The 27,657-nt window shown below is 32.8% G+C and overlaps 1 protein-coding gene across 1 annotated transcript; it reads right to left on the reverse strand.

Moving 5' to 3' along the window:
* Positions 1-525: 525 nt before the first annotated feature.
* Positions 526-26,953, reverse strand: LOC134711358 (apolipophorins-like). The gene is made up of 30 exons (XM_063571911.1): positions 26,883-26,953; positions 25,318-25,359; positions 24,783-24,943; positions 24,146-24,394; positions 23,823-23,975; positions 23,262-23,457; positions 22,806-23,052; positions 22,487-22,652; positions 22,007-22,180; positions 21,572-21,721; positions 20,780-21,355; positions 20,162-20,505; positions 19,426-19,608; positions 18,950-19,211; positions 18,434-18,578; positions 17,750-18,007; positions 17,157-17,414; positions 16,702-16,936; positions 16,010-16,226; positions 6,660-15,335; positions 5,942-6,274; positions 5,476-5,638; positions 5,095-5,279; positions 4,365-4,615; positions 4,083-4,176; positions 3,556-3,643; positions 2,788-2,990; positions 2,212-2,539; positions 1,222-1,421; positions 526-935 (listed from the first exon to the last, which is right to left on the reverse strand). The coding sequence occupies exons 1-30, from the start codon at positions 26,932-26,934 to the stop codon at positions 648-650; spliced, it is 14,877 nt and encodes a 4,958-aa protein (XP_063427981.1). The 5' UTR covers positions 26,935-26,953; the 3' UTR covers positions 526-647.
* Positions 26,954-27,657: the final 704 nt, after the last annotated feature.

The raw sequence follows: 27,657 nt of genomic DNA on the forward strand, positions 1-27,657 counted from the left end.
TACATATTATTTCTGTTTTTAACAATCAGATAATAACTACAGATCAACAATATTCCGTTAGAATAAAGTTAGAAGGTATAGCAAAACCTCCAAACCAAATCTTTGTATCTACGAAGGAATTAAGTTTAGATTTCTACCAATTTGTGTTACTGAAATACCTAACTTCCAAATAATTGTTAAAAGATTGAATCCTTTTTGTTAACGTGTAAAAATGTCAAAATTTTCAATTTTACTTTTACATATCTTTTTTTGTTTTTTCCCGATATTATTTGACGAGTTCATGTTTCTATAATTATTCAAACAATATTATATTAAGATTATTGGGAACTAAGGTCTACATAAAATTTCATTGGGACACTGGAAAAAATGGATGTCGGGTAAATGCCTAGAAAACGACACCCTAAAAGCACATTAAAAACCAACTAGACAATCAGAAATTGATATACAATCTCCATCTACAATCCATACCAATAATGTGTCTGTCATACCTAGATCCATTTAAATTTTAAAAGAGTAAACAGATACTTTATCAATGCTTAAAATTGTTTTATTTTATTATAAGTTTCACAACAATATCCAAAATATAAATTAAAAGTTAGTAATCACAGTTTGCTTTTTCATGGTATTTCAGAGTTTGAAATGTTCATTCAACATCTATCTTGAACCTGCCATGCGTTTCCTAGAGCAAAAGCGTCGGATGTAATTTGTTTGTTTGGCATGATCATATCATCGTAACGTTCATGGTTCAGAGTACCAAGAAGTCCTCCTGTTTTACCAAAGTACCACTTGCTCAAATCAATGTCGACATTATTTACGGTTGGGTCGGATTTGACTTGGAACCCACGTCCTTCAATGAACACCTTACCATCTTCAGAGAAAACTGCAAATTCTGAAGATCTGTAAGGTAGATCCATAACTACACCGTCTACACTGACCTGCAAGAGAGAACGTATGAAACGGTGAATTCTTTAGTTATGTTACAAACTACAATAGTGTACATGCAAAATGTAAATATCTAATTGAGTCATACAGACATGCAAAGTTAACCTAAAAGCCATGTTGTTATCTTTTCACTTCTCGTACATGGATCACATGTTTAACATTCGCAATTGAGTCTTGCAAAGCATATCCGTGATATATATTTGTAGATTTTACACATAATGTTTCATATTTATGTACACATAGAACTATGTGGATATTCCTGTGGAGAACTATATTTACCTTTCCATTTGGTGATAATTGAACATTTTGTTGGTGAGAAGTCAAGATTAACTTCTTCTTTTGTCTGCCCAAGTAGTTCAAGATGATACTGAAGTTGCCGTCTACAAAATCTCGTGCAAGAACGTAACTACATCGACCACTGAAGTCAAATTCTTGACCATCGAAAGTTGTAAAGTGTCGGCCATGTACTTTTGCACTTGCTGTGAAAAATAAAATCAAACATCAAAAATTTCTCTTTTTATACCATTTAGAAAATATACAATATGATAAAAAAATATATATATATACTTGTTGTTTTAAGCTACAATATTTTTGGCCATGTGTGCTCAGTATGAAACATAAATAAAATAATTCATTCTCAGAAGAAAACTTAACACATCATGACTAAAAAACGAAATGAAAAACATGGTTCACAAAATGCTGCTTGTCTTAATTTAAATTATATCTACTCCTATTTCAATTGTTTATAAGCAAGACACACAGAAAACTCATAAAATGCTTGCAGTTATGTATTTTTTCTCTTGCAATGCACTATTTCATTTTACTCAATTATAGATATTTCTTCTATGTAAACAACAAATAAATACATTAAATCAAATTGGCAACAAATACAATTTAGACTGGAAATGAGTAATTCGTTAAAGATACAGCAACCCGACCAAAGAGTGAAAAACAGTTGAAGGCCACCAATGGGAAATGATATCATCATCAAATTTCAAACGAAATGAAATATAGATACATATATACATGCAACCACACATACAAAAATGTTTCGTAAAAGTTCTTATGTGACCATTAGATAAAGCCATTGTGTAATGGAAATATTATATTTTCCAAGGATTAGCAGGGATAAGATGTTAGAAATTTTGTTCTTATTCAAAACGGATATTTACATGCATTATCATTACATCCTTGTTTTACTTCATGTTACTTGAAATAAATCAATCGAAATTCTCAATACAAAAAAGCGAAGATTTTATGTTTACAAACCTGTCCAGGACATGTGTGGTATGTAATCCTCCACAGATCCAAGGAAATTTACTTTTGGAGTTGGAAAGCTCATATCTGGAATGTATTGTCTCAAAGAAATGTCTTTTAATGAGCTGAAAGTGTGTACATCAACGGGAAGGTACAAATCTACTTCAATATCTCCATTTAGTAAATCGTATTTAATAACTTTGGATTTGAGTACATTTCCGAAAATCTCTTTTAAAACAGACATCTCCTTAGTGGCATCTTTTTTCAATTCATCAAATATTTTGTCAACTAGTGCATTTACGTTTTCTTCAAATTCCCAGTATTTGTATGCAGATGATCCCTTGAAAAGAATATAAAAATCTTATTTTACTTTTAAATATCATATGCATAAACGTTGTAACATATTATGCGTTTTTATATTACATATCTTTTTCAGTTTTTCATTTTTGCTTTAGTAATTCATTTCATTGATACTAACACTATTTCCAGTTTGATTCCATATCGGGTCTACTCTAAATATGTATATATCTTTTGAAACATATTTTAAAAATCAGCCTTAGAAATCGATAAACACAAGTTTATACCTACCATGTTGTACATTGGTGTTGGTAACGAGTTTACAAGTCTTTGGTTGATACCCTCTCTGATGTTATATATGCTTGATGTATACTGGTTGGCAACGTTAGACCATTGCTCATTTAATTTCATATTTTTAAGCTGATCCATATAAGAGTTATATTTTGATTTTAAATTGACAACAGTTTGGTGATTTCCAACAGAATTTTGGTAATCTGAAAATATTAGATTTTGTATAAATATTAATATATATATAAGCAAATAATGTAGAAATATCATGTTTGTACTTTTTTTATAAAAACTAATATTTATGTGAATGTATATTGATACTTTTTGTTGTTGAGGATCAGCTGCGTCTAACCAATGTGAAGCTTTTATGATCAAAGAAGCAAGGCTGATAACGCAGTACGCCACTCCCAGATTATGTCTGCCTGAATCTAGGTATCTATTTTAAAATTTTGAAATTATTTTACATGAAGAAATTGATCTCTTTTATGACAGCTGTCATTCCTTGTGCCGATTCGGCTTTACTTTAGGACCATAACGTGATTAATAGATTTATAATTTCCGAATATTTTTGTCATCAAGTCTCACTAAAGACATAAATTGTCAATCTGTGTATCTGATGTAAGGAATTTATGCAGTTTATTGTTTGAATGATTTAAACTTCTATATACAGCAATACTTAATACAATTTCCGTGTTATTTGTTTCTTTATTTAGTTTGTAATTGTCCTGAATGTATTTCAATGAACATCAGTATTCAAAGGATAATATTTACCAAGTATTCTCTGATAAGAATTTGTTGAAATGCTGTTCAACTGGCCACCCATGCTTATATAAGTATCTTTTGAGTAGGCATCCAGTCTCTGAAACATAAAGATAACAGTGTAAAATAAAACTTCTGACAATCTGCAGGTAAACCAAATAATTTTTATAGATATTTGCGACATTTTCGAGTAAACAAATATTTGATATCAATTGAACACAGACACTGTGTTTAAAAAGTTACATAAAAGTTAGTGACACATTCCAAATAGTTATAATAAGGAGTGTACACGTGTTACGCTTTACCCTCGTAGCTCTCGAAGGGTGCTCCGAACAATTGAGAGATCACGTAATACATATGTTGACAATTATTCTGGTTGTTCTTAAATGCAGTTAGGAATCAACTGGAGTATGAATAAATTTTAAAGTATTTATTCTTAATTGTGATCAGTGAAGGTTTTTCTAATAACATAATGACGGGCGGGCATCATTGAAGAGAAATTTTCGTGCATTAAATTTTATACCGTTAAAAATAATAACCTGTTGTAGTTGTTCAAGACTGGTCATATATTCATCTATTGTGTGTTTGACTGGGCATCTCCCCCAAGCTTCATTTAAGTCTTCCGATAATTCCCTGAAAAAATAAAAAAACAAATATGTTGTAACACATGTGGCAGTTTTCTAGCAAATAAAGTTCATATGTTTTCTTCTCTTCTCTCACTGTTGTTGATACTTTAAAGTTTTGGCACAAGATAAAAAATAAAATAACTTTTTAAAGTGAGATATTAAAATTTTACTGGAAAGATTTTAAAAGAAACGTACCCAATTCTGTTCATGGTTGTATCAACTGAATTACAAATGTCTTGAAGGTAAAAGGCATTTTTTTCTTTCAATGTTCTGAGTTCAGACAGTTTATCATTGATGGCATCAGCATAGGACTTGATTTCTTCTGTATAGGCAGCTTGGAATAATCGTCTCTTATATACTATTTCTTTGTTTATTTCACCAGAAGACTCTTCAACGGCCATAGCAGATCGTATTCCATATTCTTCTATTCTTTTTGTTATTTCAGCCTGAAATTTGAATGAGCTATGTGAAGTTTGGCAATTCTGTGAACGTTTCAATGCATTCAATTATTACATTTAAATTAGTTTTTTTGCCATATTATGATGGTTAAAACGGCATTAACAGAAACAAACCCGAAACGAATGATGTGTATTTGAATACTGAAATTGAATACTATGAAAAAAAAATCCCCTTTATAGAAAAAAGTGTTTCTAATTTCATTCTGGTGTGGTTTTGGGTCGCTCCTTCTTTTCTTGTTAACATCATTTAATTTTTATCTGTCTTTTTTCTGTTTTTAGGTTGGTTATGTTTTTCTTTTTTAATTTTATGTTTTATGTTTACCCTTTGTATTTATTTGGTCTTATTTCTATAAGATATAAACTACTCTTGGGATGATTTATAAGACATTTGCTCTTTTTTTTATTCCTCTTCGCTATCTGTATATGACTGATAAATCTCGAAATTGTTGAAAAAGTTACCAATATACCTTGAGATCACTGATAATTGATGGACGCCAGTGAACACGTGTATGCAGAATCTTTGAAGATTTTAATCGAAGATTTAGCAAGCTGTCTACTGTTTTCTTCTGATTTACATTTCTGAAGAGTTCTGCAGATATTCCTTTCTCGTCTGAGAATTTAGCATTCACATGAAGTGTTTTATCTGGGTTTTCTGAAAATACACAGAAAAAGATAGTGAGATTGAATGATTTTTCTGTTTTAACGAATATGATTATCACGTTTAAAAGTTCAACTAAAAAAAAACAATATTCTACTATTATCTATCCATTTTGTAACTCTTGGGGTTTTTTTTTTTTTTTTTTCTTTTGCCTTAATTATGGTATTATTATTTGATAAGGATTACTTACTGATATCGTAGTTCATGTTAAAATCCAGACTCCCATCATTAGGATCAACCGTCAGCTCTGTATTGATTGGTTTGGTATCATCATAAAGATTTTTGATTGTCAGTTTGAAAGGTGACGTCTCAACACGGGCATCTATTTTCATTGTTTTGATTGGAGAACGAACCTGCGGAATAAAAGTCAGAGTAAAAATGTTGGTCAACGTTTCACTTTGGTAAATTCGTTTATAGTATATACCAATAGACTTTCAGTAAGATGTTTCACTTTATAAACGGAATCACAAACTCATAAGAAAAAAAAGTTAGTTTTATTGATTAACACTTCATTTAAGCCAAAACATATTTATAAACAAATTTATTAACAAAATATTAGAAAAAAAGTTTCTTTCATTATTCAAACAGTATAGAAGAAAATGAACATGAAAATATTCACATAATAATATATTTCTTGTGTCTTAGTAAGTCAATACCTGTATATTGAGTTGACGTTTGAGTTTATCAATCTCGGTTATTAAGGCGATGTTCTTTGTTTGACGTCTTGCAGTCAGGTATTGAATATCAAAATCAGCTGAGAGTTTGTCATTAGATTTTCCGAAAACTGCTTTTGTTTGGATGTCCACTGTAGTATATGGATGACTGATACCAAGTAAGAACTTGTAATTCTCCCCACGACCTGATACATCTTCTAATTTTGAACTCAAGGTAAAAGTTTTACGAGAATCTTTTGAGTATCTGAATGCAGTACGGCCATCATAAATAACGTTTCCACTTCCAATCAACATTTTGTAATCTAGTTGAAGGTCCTTAAAAATAACAAGGACACTACTATTAAACTGTATGCATGAGAGAATATTTTTTTAACTATAAATGTTTTTTAAAGGATTTTTCTGTGCCTTGGAAAATATTTAATGTTGGTTTGTACCTAGAATATTTGTGCTGTAAGACTGTTGTGTAAATAGGAAATATTCATATAACTTATTATATAGATAATTTTATTACTTATATCATTAGATTAACTACAGTGCAATAGATACTGAGATGAAATCTTTAGTTGAAACACACGAAAATATTCTCTATGAATCATTTGTATTTCAAAAGCCATTTGATACTACCTAATTGAAAAACGTGTATTTTGATAACTTTAATTAATTAATTTCTTTATTCTAATAATAAATTTATTTTAATTACCTTGCCAAGACTTGGCATTTCTAAACCTAGTGTTAGTTCATCTCCATCAGATCTGGTCTTAATTACTACTCTTTTGTTTTGGTCTCTTTCTGCATCCCACGAGAAATCAAATACTTGACTGCTTAGTCCATATCCTGATGATACGGTTGACAATACAACTGTCCTAGATGGTAGTTGTAGAGTGTATTTTGCTTGTCCGTTCTTTTCAAATATTGTTTCTATTCCATGTGTTCTGCTATCATCTTTCTCTATAAATAGAACCATTTTGGACGATTCATCAGGACGGAGATACGATGCTCCAATGCTGTAAGATTTAGATCCACATGCACCTCGATAGCTTACAATCTGTTTTCTGTCGGACCAATCTGAATTGAATTTAACATCCATTCTGCAACTTCTGTCTCTACCTTGCTTGTTCCATTTTAAAAGCATGTATGTTTCTGAGGTAAACAGCTTATTTAATTCAAACCTCAGCTGTCTTGGTTCATTGATATTAATTATCAGTGTTATTTCCTTTCTTTCCTCATTATCAAACTCGAAATCAACATCGTACAATGTTTCTTGGTTGATTTTCATATGTGTTGCTACTATCAAATGCTTTGCTTTGCTAAGCCTGTCGTATTTTATATATCCATCAGCTGTTCGGAGTGATTCCCAAGGGGTAGACACTGATAGTGAACAGTCTGTCTTTGTGAGAGATGCATCTATTGTTATTCCGTTGCGCTCAGTCAAAAATGCTTCGATGTGCGATTTTAGTTCTTCAAATTTGTGGTCATTTTTAATGGATATCCGTAGATTTCGCAAATTATATAATCCAGTTTTAAGCGTAAGGGATCCATCTAACTCATCGAATCTCTGGCCAGTAAGGCTTGCATCAAATTCAATATCAGATAAGTATGATGTCTGTATATTAAGTGCAGCATTGTATGGTTTTCTTGAGGCAGATGCTTTAATTTGTGTTTTCTCGTATCCTTTGATTGGCGTATCAAGATTTATGTTGATTGAGGATGGAGTTTTTTCCATGGCAATAGTTATCTTTTTCTCTCCAATTGCAGCATTTCCGGATAGTGAGTAGGTGTCATCTTTCATTTTCATGTCTGCATTGACGGAATATCTGTTTTGTGGTGTATTCAATGAAATATCGACAATTTCTTGTGTTATCTTGAGATTTCCGTTAATAAGAGGCCTATTTTCATTGAGCGCCAAAGATGCAGATGAAGTGAGACTGTCTGCTTTGAAATCATGACGATATCTACCTTCAAGTTTTCTGTCGGGTGCATATTGAAGACTTCCGGTTGTTGTGAAAGACTTCACAGATCCAGTTTGTTCAATCTTGATATTCACAACTCTTAGTTTCTCAAACGGTGTTTGTAAGCTTAGTGTACCCTCGATAGATGGAAGGTGTTTAAAGGATGCATCGGCTTTGATTGTCATGTCGGCATGTGTTGCCTCAATGTTTGTTTTAAAACTAGAAATGGAACCATCATGTGAAAATCTAAGCTGAGACGATTTTACATTTCCAGATAAAGTGGTTTTAAGTGTTGTATCGAAAACTATTGACATCTCTCCTAGTCTTACGGTGGTTATTTCTTCAATTCCATTCATGTCACCAATGGATGCCTTTACTGTTGTTCCGAAGGATTTCGGATTTCCATTTACGTCATATTCTATTTTGATGTCTTCTAGAATAGGTGTTGATAGCAGCATGTTCCCTTTGAATACTTCTGAGGACCATTCATGGTTGACTTCTCCTCTCACTTTTTCTTTTCCGTAGCTAACGGAAGATACGTATCTGAATGCATGCAGACCTCCATTTCCGTTTATAATCACCTCGAAATCTTCAGTTAGTGGTGTTTTTATACACAGTTCGATTTTTAAACCATTTGATGTATCAATTTTGCCATTAAGTTGAGTTCTATGTTTTCCAATTTTCGTAACTGCCTTTCCAGAAATGAGAGATTGCACGTTTGAAAATTGAAGTAGAGCTGTATTTCTTTCATATCCAGAAAACGGTGTCTCCAACGTAATATCAAGTCCACTAGAAATATCAAAATTAGTTTTTGAGTTGATTTCTTTGTCATTTAGGGTTAATTTGATATTTGAACGGAAGTTTTTCAAAGTACCTCTGAACTCGTGAGAAACTGATGCTTTCATGTTTCTGATAGGTGATTGTATGTCAATCTCTATTTCTAAACCATTTGGTAAATCTAGATTGAAATTTGATAAAAGTTCATGTTTTTCTTCACCATATTGAATCCCAGCCTTAGTTTTCAAGTTTTCAATTGTTCCATCGAAGGAAACTTCTATCTGAATATCCTTAGATATTGGGGATTGGAGGACCACATTTGCAGATACTTTTGAGGTAGTGTCCATATTGACAGTTAAAGCAGATAGTTTATCATTGTATCGAACTTCACCAGATACGTGGAATTGTTTTAATGTGCCAGTACGTTTAAGTGTCGAAATAATTTCGTGTTGTTTACTTCCGCTGTAGGTTGCACTAGCTTGTGATCTGAGCTCGGATGAAGTGCCTTGATGGTCAAGGAAGATTTCCATATCATCAGTGAATGGTGTTGACATACGTGCCTCTAATTCAATTCCACTAGTAAAGTCGGTTTTAGCTGAAGTGGTGAATTTCTTTCCGTTATATGTAGCATCTCCTGATAACTGGAATTTCTGTAGTTTACCAGACCCTCCAAATGTTATGACGGCCTCATGTTGTTTAGATCCGCTATATGAAATATCAGCTTGTGACTTAAAATTACTAGCAGAGCCCTTATGGTCAATTATAATTTCTATGTCGTTGGTAAATGGAGTTTTCAAAGTACCCTTTGTCTTAATACCGTCTGTGTAGTCAAATTGTAGTTCTGATGACACTTTCTTGGTATTATAAGATGCTTCGCCGAAAGTTCTGAAATTTATCATGTCTCCATTATGCTCAAATGCAACATAAACCTCATGTTCTTTCTTTCCGCTGATGGTTATTTCTCCCTTCGTATTAAAGTTCAACAATTCCCCTCTATGGTCTACTTCCAATTCAATATCTTTTGTGTATGGACTTTTTATTTCAATCCTGCCTTTTCTTCCTGTAGATTTTTCTAATGTTGCTTCTACTGATGCTACCTTAGTATTGTATGACAATTCTACAAATACTCTCTTTTTACCATTCTGGAGTACAATATTGGCTTCATGCTGTTTTCTACCATTGTAACCGATCTCTCCGTGACTGATGAAATTATGTAGAGTCCCTTGGTGAGAGAATGAAACTGTTATATCATCAGTGAAAGGCGTTCGTAAAGTTACTGTTCCCTCTGGATCGTTCAATATATCCAAATTCACATCACTCGAAATTGTTTTTCTGTTGTAAGTAAGTGATCCCGATGACTGGAATTTTTTTAATTCGCCTTCAAATTTGAAATCTGTAATAATTTCATACATTTTAGAGCCTCCATACGTCACATCAAATTGATTGTTAAAATCAACCAATTGACCATTGTGTGAAAATGATGCACGAAGGGGTTTGGTCAGAGGAGTGTTCAATGAAACTGTTGATTTGACTCCATTTGTACTATCAAATAATACTGATCCAGTAACTCTCTTTGTATTGTAAACAAAATTGGAGCTGGTAGAAAATTTCTTAAGTGATCCATCGTGACTAAAGGTAGCAGAAATGTCATGTTGTTTGCGACCACTGTATGTGAGAGCAGCCTGCGTTTTAAAGTTCAAAGGTTGTCCACTGTGGCCGATTGAAAGAACGATATCTTCTGTGAAAGGTGTCTTTACTATTGCTTTTCCTTCAATATTCAAGTTTGATTCAAGACTGACTTGGACAGATGCTGTTTTTGTGTTGTATGTGATATCAGCAGAAGTTGTAAATGCTTTCAGTACACCAGTATGTTTGAAGTTAACAAGGACTGCATGTTGTTGGGCACCACTGTATGTAAGCCCAGCCTGAGTTTTAAAGTTCAAAGGATGTCCATTGTGACCGAAAGACAGAACAATGTCATCCATGAAAGGTGTTTTTAGAGTTGCTTTTCCTTCAATGTTCACATTTGAGTCGAAACTAACTTGCACAGCTGATTTCTTTGTGTTGTATGTCACATCAGCAGAGGTTGTAAATGCTTTCAGTGGGCCAGCATGATGAAAGTTAGCAAGAACTGCATGTTGTTTGGTACCACTGTATGTTAATTCAGCTTGTGTTTGGAAGTGATATGTGTTTCCTTGTTCATTGTTGTTGTTGAACATAAGTGAAATTGATACTGGTTCACTTATTGGCGTTTCAATGTGTCCAGTTGCTTCAATCCTTTCTTGTATTCCTTTTGGTGCGCTGAACGAAAATTTTCCCGAAACCTTTTTCTTATTGTATGCACCGTCAAAATTTGTTCTCCCTGCTTTGATTGAGCCTTCAGCATTGAAAGAAATTTCAAGTTCGTGTTGTTTCTGTCCACTGTAAGTAAGCTGAGATACGGATGTAAAGTCCACCAGTTTTCCTGCGGTCTCAGTACTTATGACTACATCACGTGAAAAGGGAGATTTCAAGAAGCCGTTTATTCTAATATCTCTTAACACATCCACTGATACCTGGGCAGACCCTGTCTTGTAACCGTAACTCAATTCACCATTTGATACGAACCGTCTTAGTTCTCCTTCATGGTTTACCTTAAGAGTGATATCTTCAGAGTATGGCGTTTTTATGAATGCCCTTACATTCAGACCTCCAGAAGTTCTCAGTGTTAGCTGTCCTTCTGATCTCTTTCCATTTTGCACATATTCACCTGAACATTCAAAATCTCTCAACTGTCCAGAATGTTTAAATGACATTTCTGCACTATGGAACATTTCATATGGAGTAGTAAGTGTGGTTCTTCCTTGAATTCCATTGTTAGTTGAAAATTTTGCTATTCCACTGATCTTTTGGGAATTGATGTCTATATCTGCTGTGCTCTCGAAGTCATTTAGTTGTCCTTTATGGTTAATAGTGAGTTCTCCTGATCTTAAAATATCGAATGGTGTTTTCATGTTCAGTCGAACTGAAAAGTCTTCGTCAGTACTAAGATTAAGATCTGCTTGAGCTGATTTTTTTCCATATGCCCCTTTGATGTTTGAAACGCATCGTCGAAGGTTCCCGCTGTGTTCAAATGATACTGACATGTCAGGTGTAAATGAGGATATAAAGGTAGCTTTTCCGTTCAATTTTGGTTCATTTTGATACGAAATTCTGCTATTTAAAATATCTTTTCTTCCATATGTCAATGAAACTTGGTTGGTGAGGGATGTCTCAAAACTATGCGATAACGACATCCTAACAGGTTCATATTGTGGAGTAATAAGGGTAAGTTTTCCTTCAATTGGACCAAGACTAGAGAATGAAACGTCAAATTGACTTCTTTTTTTCTGGAGGAGAGTTTCTAGTCGTGAGGCAAAATTATTGGAAGTTCCAGAGTGTGAAAGTTTGGCTGTCATTTCTTCATATTCCTGGAATGGCTTCTTTATATCAACAGAAACAGTTAATCGGTCATTTGTGCTGACTAATGTATCTAGTGTTATAGTTTTAGAATCAGAGTAAGTTATTTCTGCTTGAGTACGGAAGTTACTAAGTGGACCATCATGACTGAGTAACGCCTTAAGATTGCCATAATTTTTCACCGGTGTTTGAAGAGTTGCAGATAGAATCAATGGTTGAGATGTAAATTGCAAGTCACCAATAATGTCTTTTTTGTTCTTTGAAACTTCCAGATGACATTTAAAGTTAGAAAGTTGACCGTTATGTGTAAAGGCGGCTCTCATCTTTTCATATCCGTCATGAGGTGTGTTGACAGTAAGCTCTGTTACTAGTTTTGGATCAACCGTTGATTTAACATTAGCACCCCAAACTTGTTTCCCGATTTTCAATTCCGACTGACATTTGAAGTCCCGTAAATTCCCGTCGTGTGTTACAAAAGCGGACATTTTTCTGATGCTCTTGAACGGTGTGGATATTGAAACGTCTGCCTTCAGATTTGTTATAAAGTTGAATGTCAGGTCTCCTTCAATTTCCTCCTTCTTTCCCCATCCAATCTTTGCTTTTGTCTTGAAACTTGTACTTTTGCCTTTGTGTACAAAGAGAACTGTGATATCATCCATGATCGGAGATGCAACCTTTAATGTTCCTTTCATTCTTTTGGCATTTGTCATTTCTATGTCTACATTGATTGGCTTATTCTTCCCGTATTTTATGAGAATGTTAGAATTAATGCTTTTTCTATTTCCACTGTGAGAGAAGGAAGCAATGGTATCTTCAACAAGAGATGACTTCATAGTGAAGGAACCTTGGAGACTATTTCCATTATGGTAACTGATATCCAGTTGATGTTTGCCATTTTTGTCATACTGTAAGTAAGCCCCAGATACGAATTGATTCCATGTTCCTTTGTGGCTCAAAGTAGCCGTTACTGGATGGTAATTAGGAAGACGTATTGTGACTGCAGCTTGGTAGTTTTTGTTGTATTCAACAGCAAGCTCAGCATAGTAAGTTTTTCCTTCTGGATACTCCATCTCAACTTTCGTAATGCATCCTTTGACGGTAGGTTCGTGTGTTATACCGGCTGTTAAACGTTGTAATTTTTCAAAAGGAGTTGCAATACTGACATCAGCACTTAGCCTTTGTCCATCTAAAAGGGTTCTTGATGTCAATGATACGATCTTTCCTGGTAAGTATTCAACCTTGATATCGGTTCTCGATTTGTCATTCTCAGGGCGGTTTGAGAAGGTTATTTCACTGGCTGGAAGTTGTTGGTATTGAGTTTCGAGTCTTACATTACCAGACACACCACCAATTCTGTTAAATGTAGACTTGAGTTGAATTCTTCTTACAATTGGTTGTAGTTCAAAGCTGGCAGAGGAGGTCATTGCCTTCGTATTTCCTTTAAATTCCATCTCTGTTCTAAGTCTTCTAAATGATTCAAATGGTGTAGATAATGTAACCAAAACATATTTCTGAGATCCGGTTTTCAATCGTCCTTCTATTGCAACCATTTGTTCACCTTTCAGTAAGAGATTCCCGGTAGCAATGAGTTCACCATTTTCAGTTTTAAGATGACCTTCACTTGTAAAAAGGTTTTTGCTATTGTGGCTCATCGAGAGAATGGTGTCCATGGAACTGTCTCTATGTAAATGACTAACCATAAGTTGTCCTTTTCCAAATGGAGTTGTGGAGGTCAATGTATACTGAACGGATGCTTCTTTCCATGCAATATTATGTCTGCCCTTAATGTTAAAACCATAATGCTCTCCATTAATGTTGGTTGTGATGACTGTTGTAATATCATTGAGTGTATTACTGTGTTGCCATGTAGAATCGTATCGGCTTGTTGGTGAAGAAAGAGATAGTTTACCGCTCTGCTGGATCATAAGACCTGCTCTATCATGTGTGAGTTTACCTTTGTATCTGTATTCATTTCCATTAATATTAAGAACTAGGCTGTTTTCGTTAGTTGTATCCTTACTTTGATGACTAAAGTCTAAAGATACGGTTTGGATGGATCGAATGTTAGATTTGACACCAGCATGTCCCAAGTATATGTTGTTTTCTTTCTTTGCAGATGCATCAACCCGTATAGAATTCTTGTTTACCTGAACAGTTACAAGGGATTTCAAGGAGTCTTTAGCATCATGGGAAATTTCTAGGGACGAGGTTTCAAATTCATTAAATGGTGTCTTGATGTTTAGAGATCCTTGTAATTGACGAATGCTCACTGGTTTTTTCAGGGAAAAAGCAGCCGATATTTGGTTATCTGGTTTCCAGTTGACATCAAAGTTTGTTTTATATTCGCTTGGGTCTGACAAATGGTTCATGCCAAGTTTAACATATCTTAATCCTTTTGATGCAGTATGTACTGTTAAGCTGCCATCGATTTTGACTTGATCGTTACCATTTTTCTGTTTCAAAGATGCGTCAACAGATAGTTGTTCTTTTCCGTCAGATTTTATGTCAAAATGTGCATTTTCGTTTTTGCGATTGATGTTGATTTTGTTATTTTGCAGTGGACTTCTGAATACAAGGCTTGCATCAATATCTTGAATGTTGTTGTATGTGATTTGAGTGTCAACAAATATTTGTTTGTCCTTGTCTGCATTAGCATCCCATTGAATGTCCAAATGTCCAACATAGATCGGTCCCTTCTTCTTTGCTTCAAATTCACCTTTGACTTTTCTTGAAGGCACAGAAACATCACCAGAAAGTCGTAAAAGTGCTGCTTTTTTGTATTGAGAACCAAATTCTACCGAATAGTCATTATTTAGTCGAGATTTGACACGGAAGTTTCTTGGATCTAGGTTGAGCAGTGCTTCAAGATGGACTGGCTTCTGTCCGGACATACTTATATCAGAGCTGACGTCATACTCTTCATCAGAAAGTTTAAGATCACTTACAACTTTTGTTTTGTGTCCAGCAATGTTTGAAATCAACTCATTGGTATATCTCCTTTTGTTCTTCTGTTCAAAATTGTTAGCAATAGAAAAGTCTTTATCATTCCATTTCAGACTTACATCCCCAGTTAAGGATGTAAATTTTTTGGACTTGTTCTTCATTACCAATGCAGCAGATACTGATTGCTTCTTGCCGTATGATAACCCAAAATTAGAATTAATACTCTTTGGATTGTGAGAATGCTTTCCTTTCAGTTTAAGATCTAATCCCTGAAAACAGCAATATGATAATGTCATTATTTCTAAACTTTCTCATACTATCTTTAAATGTTGAAAGCACGTGGTTTTCTATTATTCCACCATTATCAGAATTTAAAAAAATGTATATATACAATGTTATGTAACATATCGATTATTAAATAATTTCAATCCAGTAAACTCAGGTATAATGAGTAACTCGCATTTAGAAGTATGGCCCCGTTGGTCCTTTTGGTCTTGGAGGTCCTGCGCTTTACCAATACATTTTTTTTTCATATTTACACAACCGCTATCAGTGAGGCATGACTCTGATTTGTTAACCGGTAAGTAATTAAAGTGTACTTTAAAAGTGTCAGGAAACTGTAATTACGTTGTTGTCAATTGTAACTGCTGTCTCTCATAACCGTTTTTTGGGTTTTTTTTTCTTAAATTAAACAGTTTTCATTTTTTATTTTCACGCTTTGTCCTGTCAGTTGCTAAATATAGACTCTGATGAATAGTTGTTGCATTTGTAATCATATCGCATCTCCTTATTTTACATTGATATAATATTTTCCATAAAGCATTGCCCTCTTTATTTTTAGACCAGCATATACTTAAATGAATGTATACTATCTTAATCAAAAAGAATGATAATGGAGAGAAAAAATAAACATCTTATGGTATATATGTTATGGTTTTCTTACCAGAGCCAGATGTCTAATATCACCAGTTATATCTAATTCAGATTTCTTCCATCCCAGTTCGTGACGTACTAATGATGTAACAAAGATACGCTTGTTTTCATCCTTTGGTTTTGCACCATATCTAAGGTCAAAGTTCACTTTTGTCAATCTTGCTTTGTTGTTCATGTCTGTGTTGATAACAACATTGTAGTCAGCATTCTTCTTGAAAGTTAAAGATCTGTAAATATAGAAAACAATATCATTCCATATTTTTTTCTTCAAATTTAATAATTGCATTCCTAGAATTGGGTTCTGAGTACCACTGACTGACTATACATCATTTACTAATTGCAGTTTTGATGTAAAACATAGAATTATGTATCTCCAACCAAACTTAAACTATAGTTGAAAGGGGCTTTATATTTGCACTCAGTATGTCAGTCTGTCCATTTGTGATTGAAATTTACAAGACATATATAGATTGTTGAATATTATGTGTTAATTAAACCTTATGGTTTTACGGTGAAGCATATTAATATAGTAATTGATAATTGTCAAAATTTTAACAAACATTTCGGACAGACTCACTACATTATCCGAATATTCAGCGATATTAGAGATTTCTCATTCGGATAGTATCAGTTACATGGAAGCTAAATAAAATGTACCACTAAAAATGTAAACTTTCATAGCATTTCTATATGTATACATACCCTTTGCCAGCCAATGACCAGACACTCTTGGTGAAACCATAATTGATTTTACTGTTGACTGTTATTTTGTCCCTGCTGATTCTTGGAATAACGTAATCTAGATTAACTCTGGTAATTACAGCAGTTTTCTGAAGTACAATATTTGAAGTTCCTTTTGCTCTTAGAAGTGGAGTTCTGATGTCAACTTTTGACTGATACCTGGCGTTTGATTTCCTCAAAGTTCTCGTTAGTTTTGCTAAAACAGACATTAAAAAATTCTATGTTAACTACTACTCTATGGGATAGCTACACTTTTTTCAATAGTTATTTGTACGATATCTGGGGTTTTTATATTGCACTTAACATAGTATTTAAAAGATTGATTAAAAATATAAGAAGATATATGCTTGATGTAATTGAGACTTTATTTATATTTGTTTAAGTTTTGACTTAAATAAATTATAAAAAAAACTTACTAAACACTTTTACGGTTTTATCCAAAAGCCTGTCAAGTGTAATGTCCACCAAAATAAGAGAACCACTTTTATATTCCATTGATCCTCCAAGGGCTGTGACTTCCTCCTTTGGTGTACGGATGGACAAATAAGGCATCAACTTTGTTGCTTTCTTTGTTTGTGTATTCTGCAATCTGCTTTCAAAACTATAATCCTTCCCAGGTTCAAAGGAGATGGATGTTTTTATGGAAGACATTGCTTTCTTGGAAATCAGGTTTACTGTAAAGAACATATGAATTTATTCTAATATAACGTTATTATTGTTCTATGTTATATTTATCCACTTTATTTTCCATAAGTCATTGATGGTATAGCTACTTTCACCCGAACTTGATACATTATATATTGAACAATTTCAGACAATAAACTGACCAACTTGTTATGCTTACTTTGGGAAACGTACCATCATGTATTTAAATATTATCAGGATTATTTGTGAATAGTTTTCTTTAAAGTTTGATTATTGCATTAACTTCAACTTTACAACAGTTGAGGTATAACTACACATATAATGTTTGGCCATAATATTTATTTACGGTTAACCCATAACCTACCTTTTGACTGAATGGGTTGCTTAGATAGCCCCTTTACGGTCAATTCACCGTTGAAACTTTTGCCGACAACATATTCAACAGAACTGCTGAGTCTGATATTTTCCATATTTGGTATGATGATTTCAATGTATGGATTGTAAGTATAAAGCTGTCCTTTCCTTATTCTGATCCATTCTCCAGTCACAGAGTATTCATCTTTGTCGTCGATAACAATTCTTCCAGCCACTTGTTTCTGTTGATTGTCACCAACCAATGCTCCTAAACATTTCAATCTTATATAATGTTTGGTTTGATTTCGTAAGTATTCATATTATTTGTGTAAAAAATAATGACATTTAGGAATATTTCGTCGATATTTATATTACTAAAATGCATAGAAAAGCAGACACATATTTTTCAATTCTGAGCACAATGGTCCACAATTATACGTACTGTATAATAGTATGAAACTTCTAGTTTAAATTATAAAATTGTGAGCTGTCTTTTCACGTTATGCGAATGAAAGCGAGTTATGACTACAAAGTGCAAATCTTTTCATATATATCTTTAAGAAAAATCAGTACTCAGTTTTTATAACAGTTCAAAATAGAATAAATTTCTTTACATTGAAGGAAATATTTTTAGCACAAATTTTAAGCAGAAATTAAAACGGTTGATGTCTTTCCTATAATGTCATTTATTTACCTCTAACTGAAACTCTCTTCCATGGTGAGATCATGCTTATTTCAAGCAGAGGGTCAGAACGAACAAGACAATCAAAACTCAATTCACGGTCTACCTTAGAACCTGGGGTGGTAAAGGCTACTCTAGCTCTGGCCTCTTGTTTATCCTGTAATAAAACGTAGAAGTTATATAGTGTATTTAATCATTACATCAGTTCCATTTATGCACTTGACACAACTAAAAACAAAATATTTGCGTTTTGATTTCTTTATTGTTCACTTGAAAGTTTGAGTCAGACATTCAGTATTAAAATGATAACACTTTTAGTAAATATCTCAGACAGACAGACCAGAGCGATGGAAGAAACTCTTCATGCTTTTCAGTTGTTTCTTTGAAGTTTTTAATTAAACCATGTGTTTGCCGATTTTTTTTAATGTGTTTGATATCCTCGTTAGGTATAATTACCTCAATTGAATTAAAGAGAAAGATCAGTTTTCAAAAACGCAGGTCTTATTTTAAGTATTGTTATGGCATTACCTTTACAAATTTGTATTCCATGTTGTAACTTTCATGTGTGTCACGTTTTAGAAGAGTGAGTCCAGCACTAACTGGTCCTGTCATTGGAAAGTATGGAGCATCGGCTACCAATGATGCGTTTGAATACTGAAGTTCAGCACAGAGTTCCAGTCCGGTAATCTTGGCGAGTTTGTCTCCAGAACATACTTTCTTAGTCTGTCTGTTAGCAGTAATCATTTTCTGTTCTCTCTCGGATTCACGATGGACAGTGAAGAAAGCAGTCCTGTTGATAATAGTCACTTTCTTTAAATTATTATATTTTGAGTTGCATTCCCAACTTATACCTATTACATCGGGTATATTTGATGACTATTTATATAGATTTAAGACAAGCACTCTAAGACTATTACTTATTTTAGAATTTCAAAATAAGAAAAATAATAATAGAATGTTTTCAAAACTATAAGTTATTATAAAATATTGAAAATATTACATACTTGACATTGAAAACTTCCATTTTATCAAATGGTGTTTTGATCTGTGCACTTAGTACTTTTCCATTTTTCAGTTCTACGTGTCCTTCGAGGGAAGAGGAGGAGTGCATAGTGGAAACCATCTTTATTCCACTTTTTGTTACAAAGGCATCTACGCTCATCATACTGTTGATCTGGACAGCGCCACTGTTGAAACATTGAAATATCAGCGTTTAGGATCTTCGACATTAAAATGTAAAATCACAAAAATACTGAACTTAAAGGAAAATGCACTATCACTGAATAATATACTTTACTAAAATGAAATAAATCTAACGAAGACTGATTATTTAAATAGTTATTGAAAACACATACTAAAATTGAGAATGGAAATGGGGAATGTGTCAAAGAGACAACAACCCGACCATAGAAAAAACAACAAACAACAGCAGAAGGTCACCAACAGGTCTTATATCAATATACTATATTAGTATACATAAGCACAACAAAAATTATGTTGGGGGTGGTTATGGTAGATTTTTATGGTTATAATATACTTTTAATTGCTCTTAAATATTTGTTGACTACAAGTGTTCACATTGATATTAACTGTCCCCATAAGCAACACGTTCCAATAGATATGACCAACTGGTTGTGTTTAGTACCGTACAAAACTTTTCCTATTAAACCAAGTTATTTCATTTGATTTCGTCTGCAGATTGTTTCCAATCTTTTAATATTCTAGTAATACTTTACTAACCTTGGTTTCATATATCCATCCAAAGAAAGACTTGGTGATCTGTCTGTTATTTTTGTCAAATCCATTTTACCAGAGGCACGTAGATCAACGGTAGCTGATCCATTAATGGTCAAATTTAATGGGAAGCCAGCCATTGTTGGAATGATGATACTGCTATCCAAGAATACGTAGCTTTGTGTGAAGGAGTATTCTTGTTTCTTGGCAAGAGCGGTAAGAATGTCAAGAATATTTATTGATTTACCATCAGTGATATCACTTAGTCCGGTGAATCTGGTAAACAGTAGCTCATTTCCAAAAACTCTCATGTACAGATCTCCTTTTAATGAGTCAGATTCTGTGTCAAACTACAATAGCAAATTGATCTTAAGTAATAAGGTAAAACAAACTTACTTGGTCTCTTATGGTAAGTTGTCTCATACCACATCGTCTCCTTTATACTAAATTGATACAAGTCATATCATACAAACCAAACTATACACGATTATAAACTTTGCACTATTTATCTACAAAAGATTTCTTAAATTTGTATCCCAAAACGATATTTGAAATAGGGTTACATTAAATCTGTGGCACATTTTCAGACTAGATATTTAACATTATATTAATGATAAAATTTACCTGTCTGTCAATGTCTTCCATTTTTGTATTACTGATTCCTTTTATGTTCTGTTTTGTGACTTCTTTGACATCATTTTCCTGGAAGTATCCGTTAGGTCCAAAGTAAGATTCAAGAAAATATTCAAGGCCCTCCATTCGTCCACCGATTTCTAATAGGTTGACGGAATGTCCAAAAAGGTCGAATGTTATGTTAGTCATGGCAGATCTTGGTAAGAAAGATTTTGAAGACCACACAACATTGCTGTCAATAGAAGCTCCAGTATTTAGTTTCTCAAGGAAGAAGGAGCCTTCGTAGTTTGTGGAATATTTCAGTTTTTCAAGATCGAATTCTTTCTTCAGCGCCTGGTCGTTGATGATATTCTTTATTTCTTGTTTCAGTGGGCTTGAAGTCTCCATTAAATTTGTTAAATGAGACCATACATAAGAACCAACTTGGTTGACCTCTTCTGATTCAAGTACATTTCTAACACGAGACAGGACATTATCTGAAGGGCATGTCATAAGAGCCTGGTAAGAAGCAATTCTCAATTCGGAATCCTCGTCTTTGTTCCTGAAGATTGCCATGACGTCGTCTCGCTGCAATAGAGAACGCAATTGATATATTCATTATTATAGACATTGTAGTATAGATTTTCCTCTAAGTTCAGTTTTTTTGTGATTTTCTTTTTTCTGTATTACTATAAGTATTATTGACTTTTATCATTTTATGATTCATTTACACTGAAAATAAAATATAATTTTTTAGGTAGACTCAATATAGACATTTTACAAAATTACAAATTGAACACTTACGCTTATTGTGCATGGCATACGACGGAAGGCTTGTATAGCAGAAAGGCGGACTTCAGTGGGATTCTCTCTCTTGGTCATACAGTTAGAGATGGTTCTAATGGAATTACTAACGAATCCAGCATTTCCAAGTGATCTAAGACTACGGATCACCTAAAAAAGTTTTAAATTAATCTTAAATGATACATGAACTTTCTTTAAACCAAAAAAAATAAATAATACTTTACACTTCAGATTTAATCAACTATAGCATCTTTTTATTATTATAAAGTCATATAAAACTTAAATATTTAACAAAATTATAATTCCCCAAAAATAGAAGATTGTGTTTTTAAGTCAGTATTTGAAATATCAATTTTTAATTCAAAGCAAAAAAAGTTCCATATAGGTAAATCATACATTAAATAAGGTCAGATGTCACCATTATATTTCACATACCTTGCCAAGATTGTTTTTGTCTACGTAACATCCAACACCAATCTTGTCTTCTATAGAAGCAACAATACTTGCGATGTCCACATCATTTTCACATTCATTTGTCTTGCAGTAGGCATATACGAGTGAAGAAACACCCAGCATAGCCGCTTCATTGTCCTCAGATGATATGAGTGGCTGTTCATAAATGAAAAGGAAAACAGGGTAAAAACCTGTTGTAACTAAAACCAGTATAAGCATGTCTACATACTATTATGTTCTTGAGACAAAGTTTTTAATTTTAAAGTGATGAGTTTAATAATGTTGACCTTCAATGATAGAGGTATTTTTTATTAAAAGATTATAATATGGTTCTTAATTTTGACAAATTATTTTGTTTATGAAATTCAACTATATTCAAAGTTTGATTGAACGCCGGAAAATTGAATACATTAAGTCACATCTGAAGTAACAGATATTTTTTCAAACAAACATAAGACCTACTTTGACTTCATTCAGCATTTCTTTTGTCGGGTCTTTGATGAATGATAAAGTTGTTAGCCACATATTTGCTTCGATTCCACGAACTTCTTTCTTGTTAATCAAGTTAGTAATCAGTCTCAGTGAAGCTTTTGTTCCAAGCATTGGAACGGCATCAAGGAAGAATTTTCTAAAAAGCAAATATTAAAATTTTCATCAATACCAATAAAAATTCATCCTTTCAAAATGTATTTAGAATTCTAAAGCTTCAGATACAAACTTAGTAGCAAATGTTTCAACTGTATTTAATATTTGACAAGAATAACTGATAAATGCCACTTACTCAACTCTCTTTTGATTCGATGCACAGAACATGGTTCCTTTTACTTTTCTGTAAATCTGTTCCAGATCATCACTTTCTAAAGCCTTCATCAGTCTAACCAGTCCAGAAAACAAAAGTGGAGTATCTGGTTTCACACTGTCAGATGTGGATACACAAATTTCATTCAGTTTACTCATGACATCCCTGATTGTACCTCTACCATCGTTAGAATGCACAAACGTCAATGGAACGCGGTGTCCAATCGAAACTGTAATACAAGAACACTGGTTCTTATATGAAACTTGGAAATATTTCTGTTGAAATACATTGTAAAAATTCTGTTTACATTTATCTGATTACAGAAATTTTAATTTTAATAGTTTGATAAGAGAAATATTTTTCAAAATTTCCTATTTTCAATTAGAGTCAAATATCCTAAAAAAAAATTCAGTGATATATCTTTCAATGTTTTCTTACTTGAGCTAGACGATGATACTCTTTCTGTTACATATTTCAATATCTGTTTGGTCTTTGTTATAGCACCACTGGATTCCCTTGAGAATGGTCGGAGAACATGTTCTTCTTCACATACACTGCTCTGTAGTATACCAGCCTTGCTGATGTCTTGTGAACACTCATGGGTACCTTTTATCAGTGGCAGAGACTGAATTTCCTAGAAACGTATATCAAAGCCCATTGTGGTATATATATATTTAATAGAGCTGTCTATGCATCAGTTATAAAAAGTTGCGTATTATTAATTCCTTGTATCTTTTGTAAGTTATAAAATATAAACTCATTTAAAGTAATGTCTATGTAAATACTTGTAAAAGAAAACGTCTAAAAAAACTTTTCTTGGTGAATAGGAGTCCTATTCAAAGTCAACTTCTATTCCAGTTTAAAGGAAACTCATTTTCAGTGTTATTAGAAATCGTACCCAAAGCGACCCTCCATACAGAAACAGATGGACAAATTTATTAAAATATACTATAGAATAAGACGTTTTGGCAGAAAGATAAAATAATAATTATAACTTACAGATTGAATTTTGTATGGTGTTCCCTGCATCATTGTATTGTATCCATGTCTGTCTGTACATCCAAGCAAGTCTTTGCTCTTCTTGATTGTTCTGGAGTACCATCCATTGCTAGATACAGTATAGGCTGCTTTGCATTCCCCAGTGATGTCGGTCTGTGAAACAAATCAAAACAATATGAATATAGTAAAAGTGTTGTGTATATACTATTTTTCTCTGTATCTATAAAGATTAATAAACATTTGCTATAATTCCCCTTTAGCTCAAAACATAAAGTTGTTTTTGTTAAGATACTTGAGTGAAACTATGATATAATTCTGCTTACCTCTTGGACTGTTTGATCCTGTGTCAGGTCATCCATTGAGTTTTGAACTGCTGAGAGGATACCACGTTTGATGTTTAGTACCCATGTTTTCTCAGGTATGGATGTACAAAGTTCTTCAATGCGGCCATCTTGGAAGGAGAATGCCAAAGGAGATTTCTCAAGGTTAGTTCTGAACTCTCCACTTTTGTCGGCATCTATCAGTGTTTCAGGCGCTTTAGGGTCTGATTCCAATAGTCTAACATTGTCAAGCTATAAATTTGAGAACAGAAATTTCCATATTGAACATGTTCAATTTGTCAAAACAGCACCACAGATAAATTAACATAGAAATTTAGATATTCGGATACGAGAAAATTACGTCTCGTTAACTTAGGCAAAGTTTAAATAGATGAATTTGGCTATTCGTTTTAAGTAATACGGATATTGTGTTTTTACGTATCAACCTATTCTTGGCTTATGAAATGTTTGACTTTATCCTTCCTAATAATGATAAACTTATCTGGTATTTTCTTGTATTCCCTACCCTTTAAAGTTAATAAATACATAAATATCTTTGATAGTTGGTAATATAACATTGTAATTGTTGGAGTGTAAAATAAATCAATTCTCATTTGAAAAATAACTTAAAGTATTTTACCCGAAGATTCATTTCACATTTTGAGACGACATCGATGTAAACTTTGGCAGTCAACTGAACTCCGGCTTTTTCCTCGGATGCCCCTTGTACTGTTGTGTCGACGTCGGTTGTGTAGTCATATTCGTAGGTTTTTCCGGTTTCATATCCAAATTTCTTTGTTTCTGCAATAAATGCATGTATGATATGATTAAAATATCTTTGCTATATCTGCATGATTCTTAGATACATAATTAATAAACCTAATAATGAAAATATTATATTTATTTTTACGAGCTTTAAAACTTTTACTGTTTTTGCAGTTTTCCTTTTCTTGACTCAAAGATAAATTCAAAAGGACTCAAAAGGGGATGTCCATATAAAAAAAAGAAGAAATAACAGAATTATGGTATTTAAACCAAATGGAACGATTGAAAAGCAACTGTCTTATTTCTGACTTTAAACAGGGATTTTCCGAAAGAAAAGGATTTTAAAACTGAGAAAACTGTTTTTCCACTAATTTTATGCTTAATTAAAAAAACAAAAAAAAAAAACATACCTGTGCAACGTGTTGAACATGATCCTGTGTTAATAATTGGTCCTGGAATTAGAAGAAGAAAAAAATATCTACTTTGAAAAAATATAATAAAAAAACATCTACCAGACACCAACTAAAATGTTTACAAATGATGATCATGCTAATAATATTAAAGAGTATACATTAAAAATTAAAGTTTAGCTAATTTATAGACAAAATTCATCAAAATACTACGAAACATTATGTGTTTTTGATGAGCTGTCATTGTAAGGCTGCTGTCCCTGCCTAGTTATTATTCAAAGTCTCCATTTTTTCTCATTTAAAAAAAAATGTATTTCACGTAAATATTGTCAAGATCTCATCAACAAAAAAACCAAAACGTCCGTATAATAAGTAATAAAAATATTTATGAAATAGTATAACATAAATATTGAACGCCGATGTAAATTCAAAAGAGGAATTCCGTAAAACGGACAAAATCAAAATTTATTAAACAATTAAACGAATGGAACAAAAGTATTATACTCCTCAGTTGGTATATGCATAATCTGAAGAAAATTGTTGGTAAAAGCTGGTTTTATAGCTATCTAAGCCTCCAACTTTTACGGCAGTTGCTTATAATGACAAAATTGGCTGCTCATCCCAAACAGACATATTAGAATAATAAAGGCAACAATAGTATAACGTTGTTCAGTGTTCATAGTTCGATTAAGCAAAATCAAATCAGGGAAACAAACTTAAACCGAGGGAAACACATCAATCGTACTTTTAGGAGGAAACAGCAGAAACACGAAATTGTCACAGAAACGAACGACAATATACATAGAAACGGACTGTAGGTAACAACTGTCATATTTCCGACTTGATCCAGGACATTTTAAGAGAAAACGAAGGGTTGACCCTTGTTACGTTGCTAGCTAAATGCAAAGATCAGCATGCAACAAGTTACGTATAGTTTGTGACGTTTATATTTTCGCGGGAAAATTCATATAAATAAAATAGATTACAATTTAGGGATCAAGCCGCCAAAACTTTATAATTATAGACATACACACACAACTGACCAAAAATTTGAAACAAACATAAAAAAAATCTAACTCAAAATATATACAAGAGAAGGCAAAATAGGTGAAAACACACTGTCAAATCGTCTTGCGTCCGAATCGTACATAAATGAAATTACTTGTATATAGTATTTTAAATATCCTAGCAAATAAATTAAATACAATACTGTTTGGAATCCTTCATTTAAAGAAACTTCGCGCCTTCGAAAATTAAATTTGAATTCATAATACTTTATTTATTATAAAAAGCCTAGCTGATCAAAACTAAACGCATCTTAAGCTTTCTGTGCACAAAATTGATTTAAAAGAACACGGAAGTGACACTGAAAATAATGCAAGTAATAAATCTTATTACAAGTCATTTTAGTAAATTCAATACAAATGAAAGTGAAAAATATACTATTTGAAATGTACCGCTGTTTAAAAACACATTAATTTTCAGTTATTTTTACATAAAAAATGTTATCAAATAAAAAAAACAACTGTAAAAAGATAATCACAAAAAAAAATATTACAACTTACCCGCCAATGTCGATGCCACTAAGGCAAGCAGTATGATAAACGTACGCCCCATTATGGAGCTGGCGGATTGTACTCGGTCGCAGTTTTCTAAAGCAATGTGAGGTTTAGTCACTTATATACTACTCCAGAGTACAAAGTGACATTTAACTAATGAATGTTGATCAATAAATAATGCTGACATTTTTGGGACTTTGTAACCGTGTCAATCATATTTTATCGAGATATCTTTACGCATGTGAAATTATTTTGTGTTTTTTTTTATTTGTAAAAGTGTAGGTCGATGTACTATTGGATTTTGATATGTACACAGTTGATATAGATATGATGAAATATTTTACAATGGATCATTATAGTAAATATATAAATTTAACTTTCATATTTATGAGCTTAATTTGACAAACATATTGGATTTTGGATCCTAAATGTTCCTCGACTTCGTACTTGGTTTAGCCTTTCTATTTTTTTTATTCGAATAACTAGTGAGTCTTTTGTAGACGAAACGAGCCTCTCGCGTATAAATTGGATACATTTAAAGGAAAAAACAGTTATTTTTTATCAAACTTGGAATTTAGGAACATATGAATATGAAAGCGAGAAAAATTATATAAAGCAGTTGTTGTATATTATAATCATTCAGAATTCTCTCCCGGGCCCTTTCTGTAGATACCATATATATTTAAACAGGAAAATAACAAAAAATTTAAAAGATTGGCATTGAAAAAAACTGAGAAGGAAAAGAAAACTGGACTGTTTGCGTTCTCATTGACGCATGCCA

This window comes from Mytilus trossulus, chromosome 3 (genome assembly GCF_036588685.1).
Source record: "Mytilus trossulus isolate FHL-02 chromosome 3, PNRI_Mtr1.1.1.hap1, whole genome shotgun sequence".
Classification (NCBI taxonomy): Eukaryota; Metazoa; Mollusca; class Bivalvia; order Mytilida; family Mytilidae; genus Mytilus; species Mytilus trossulus.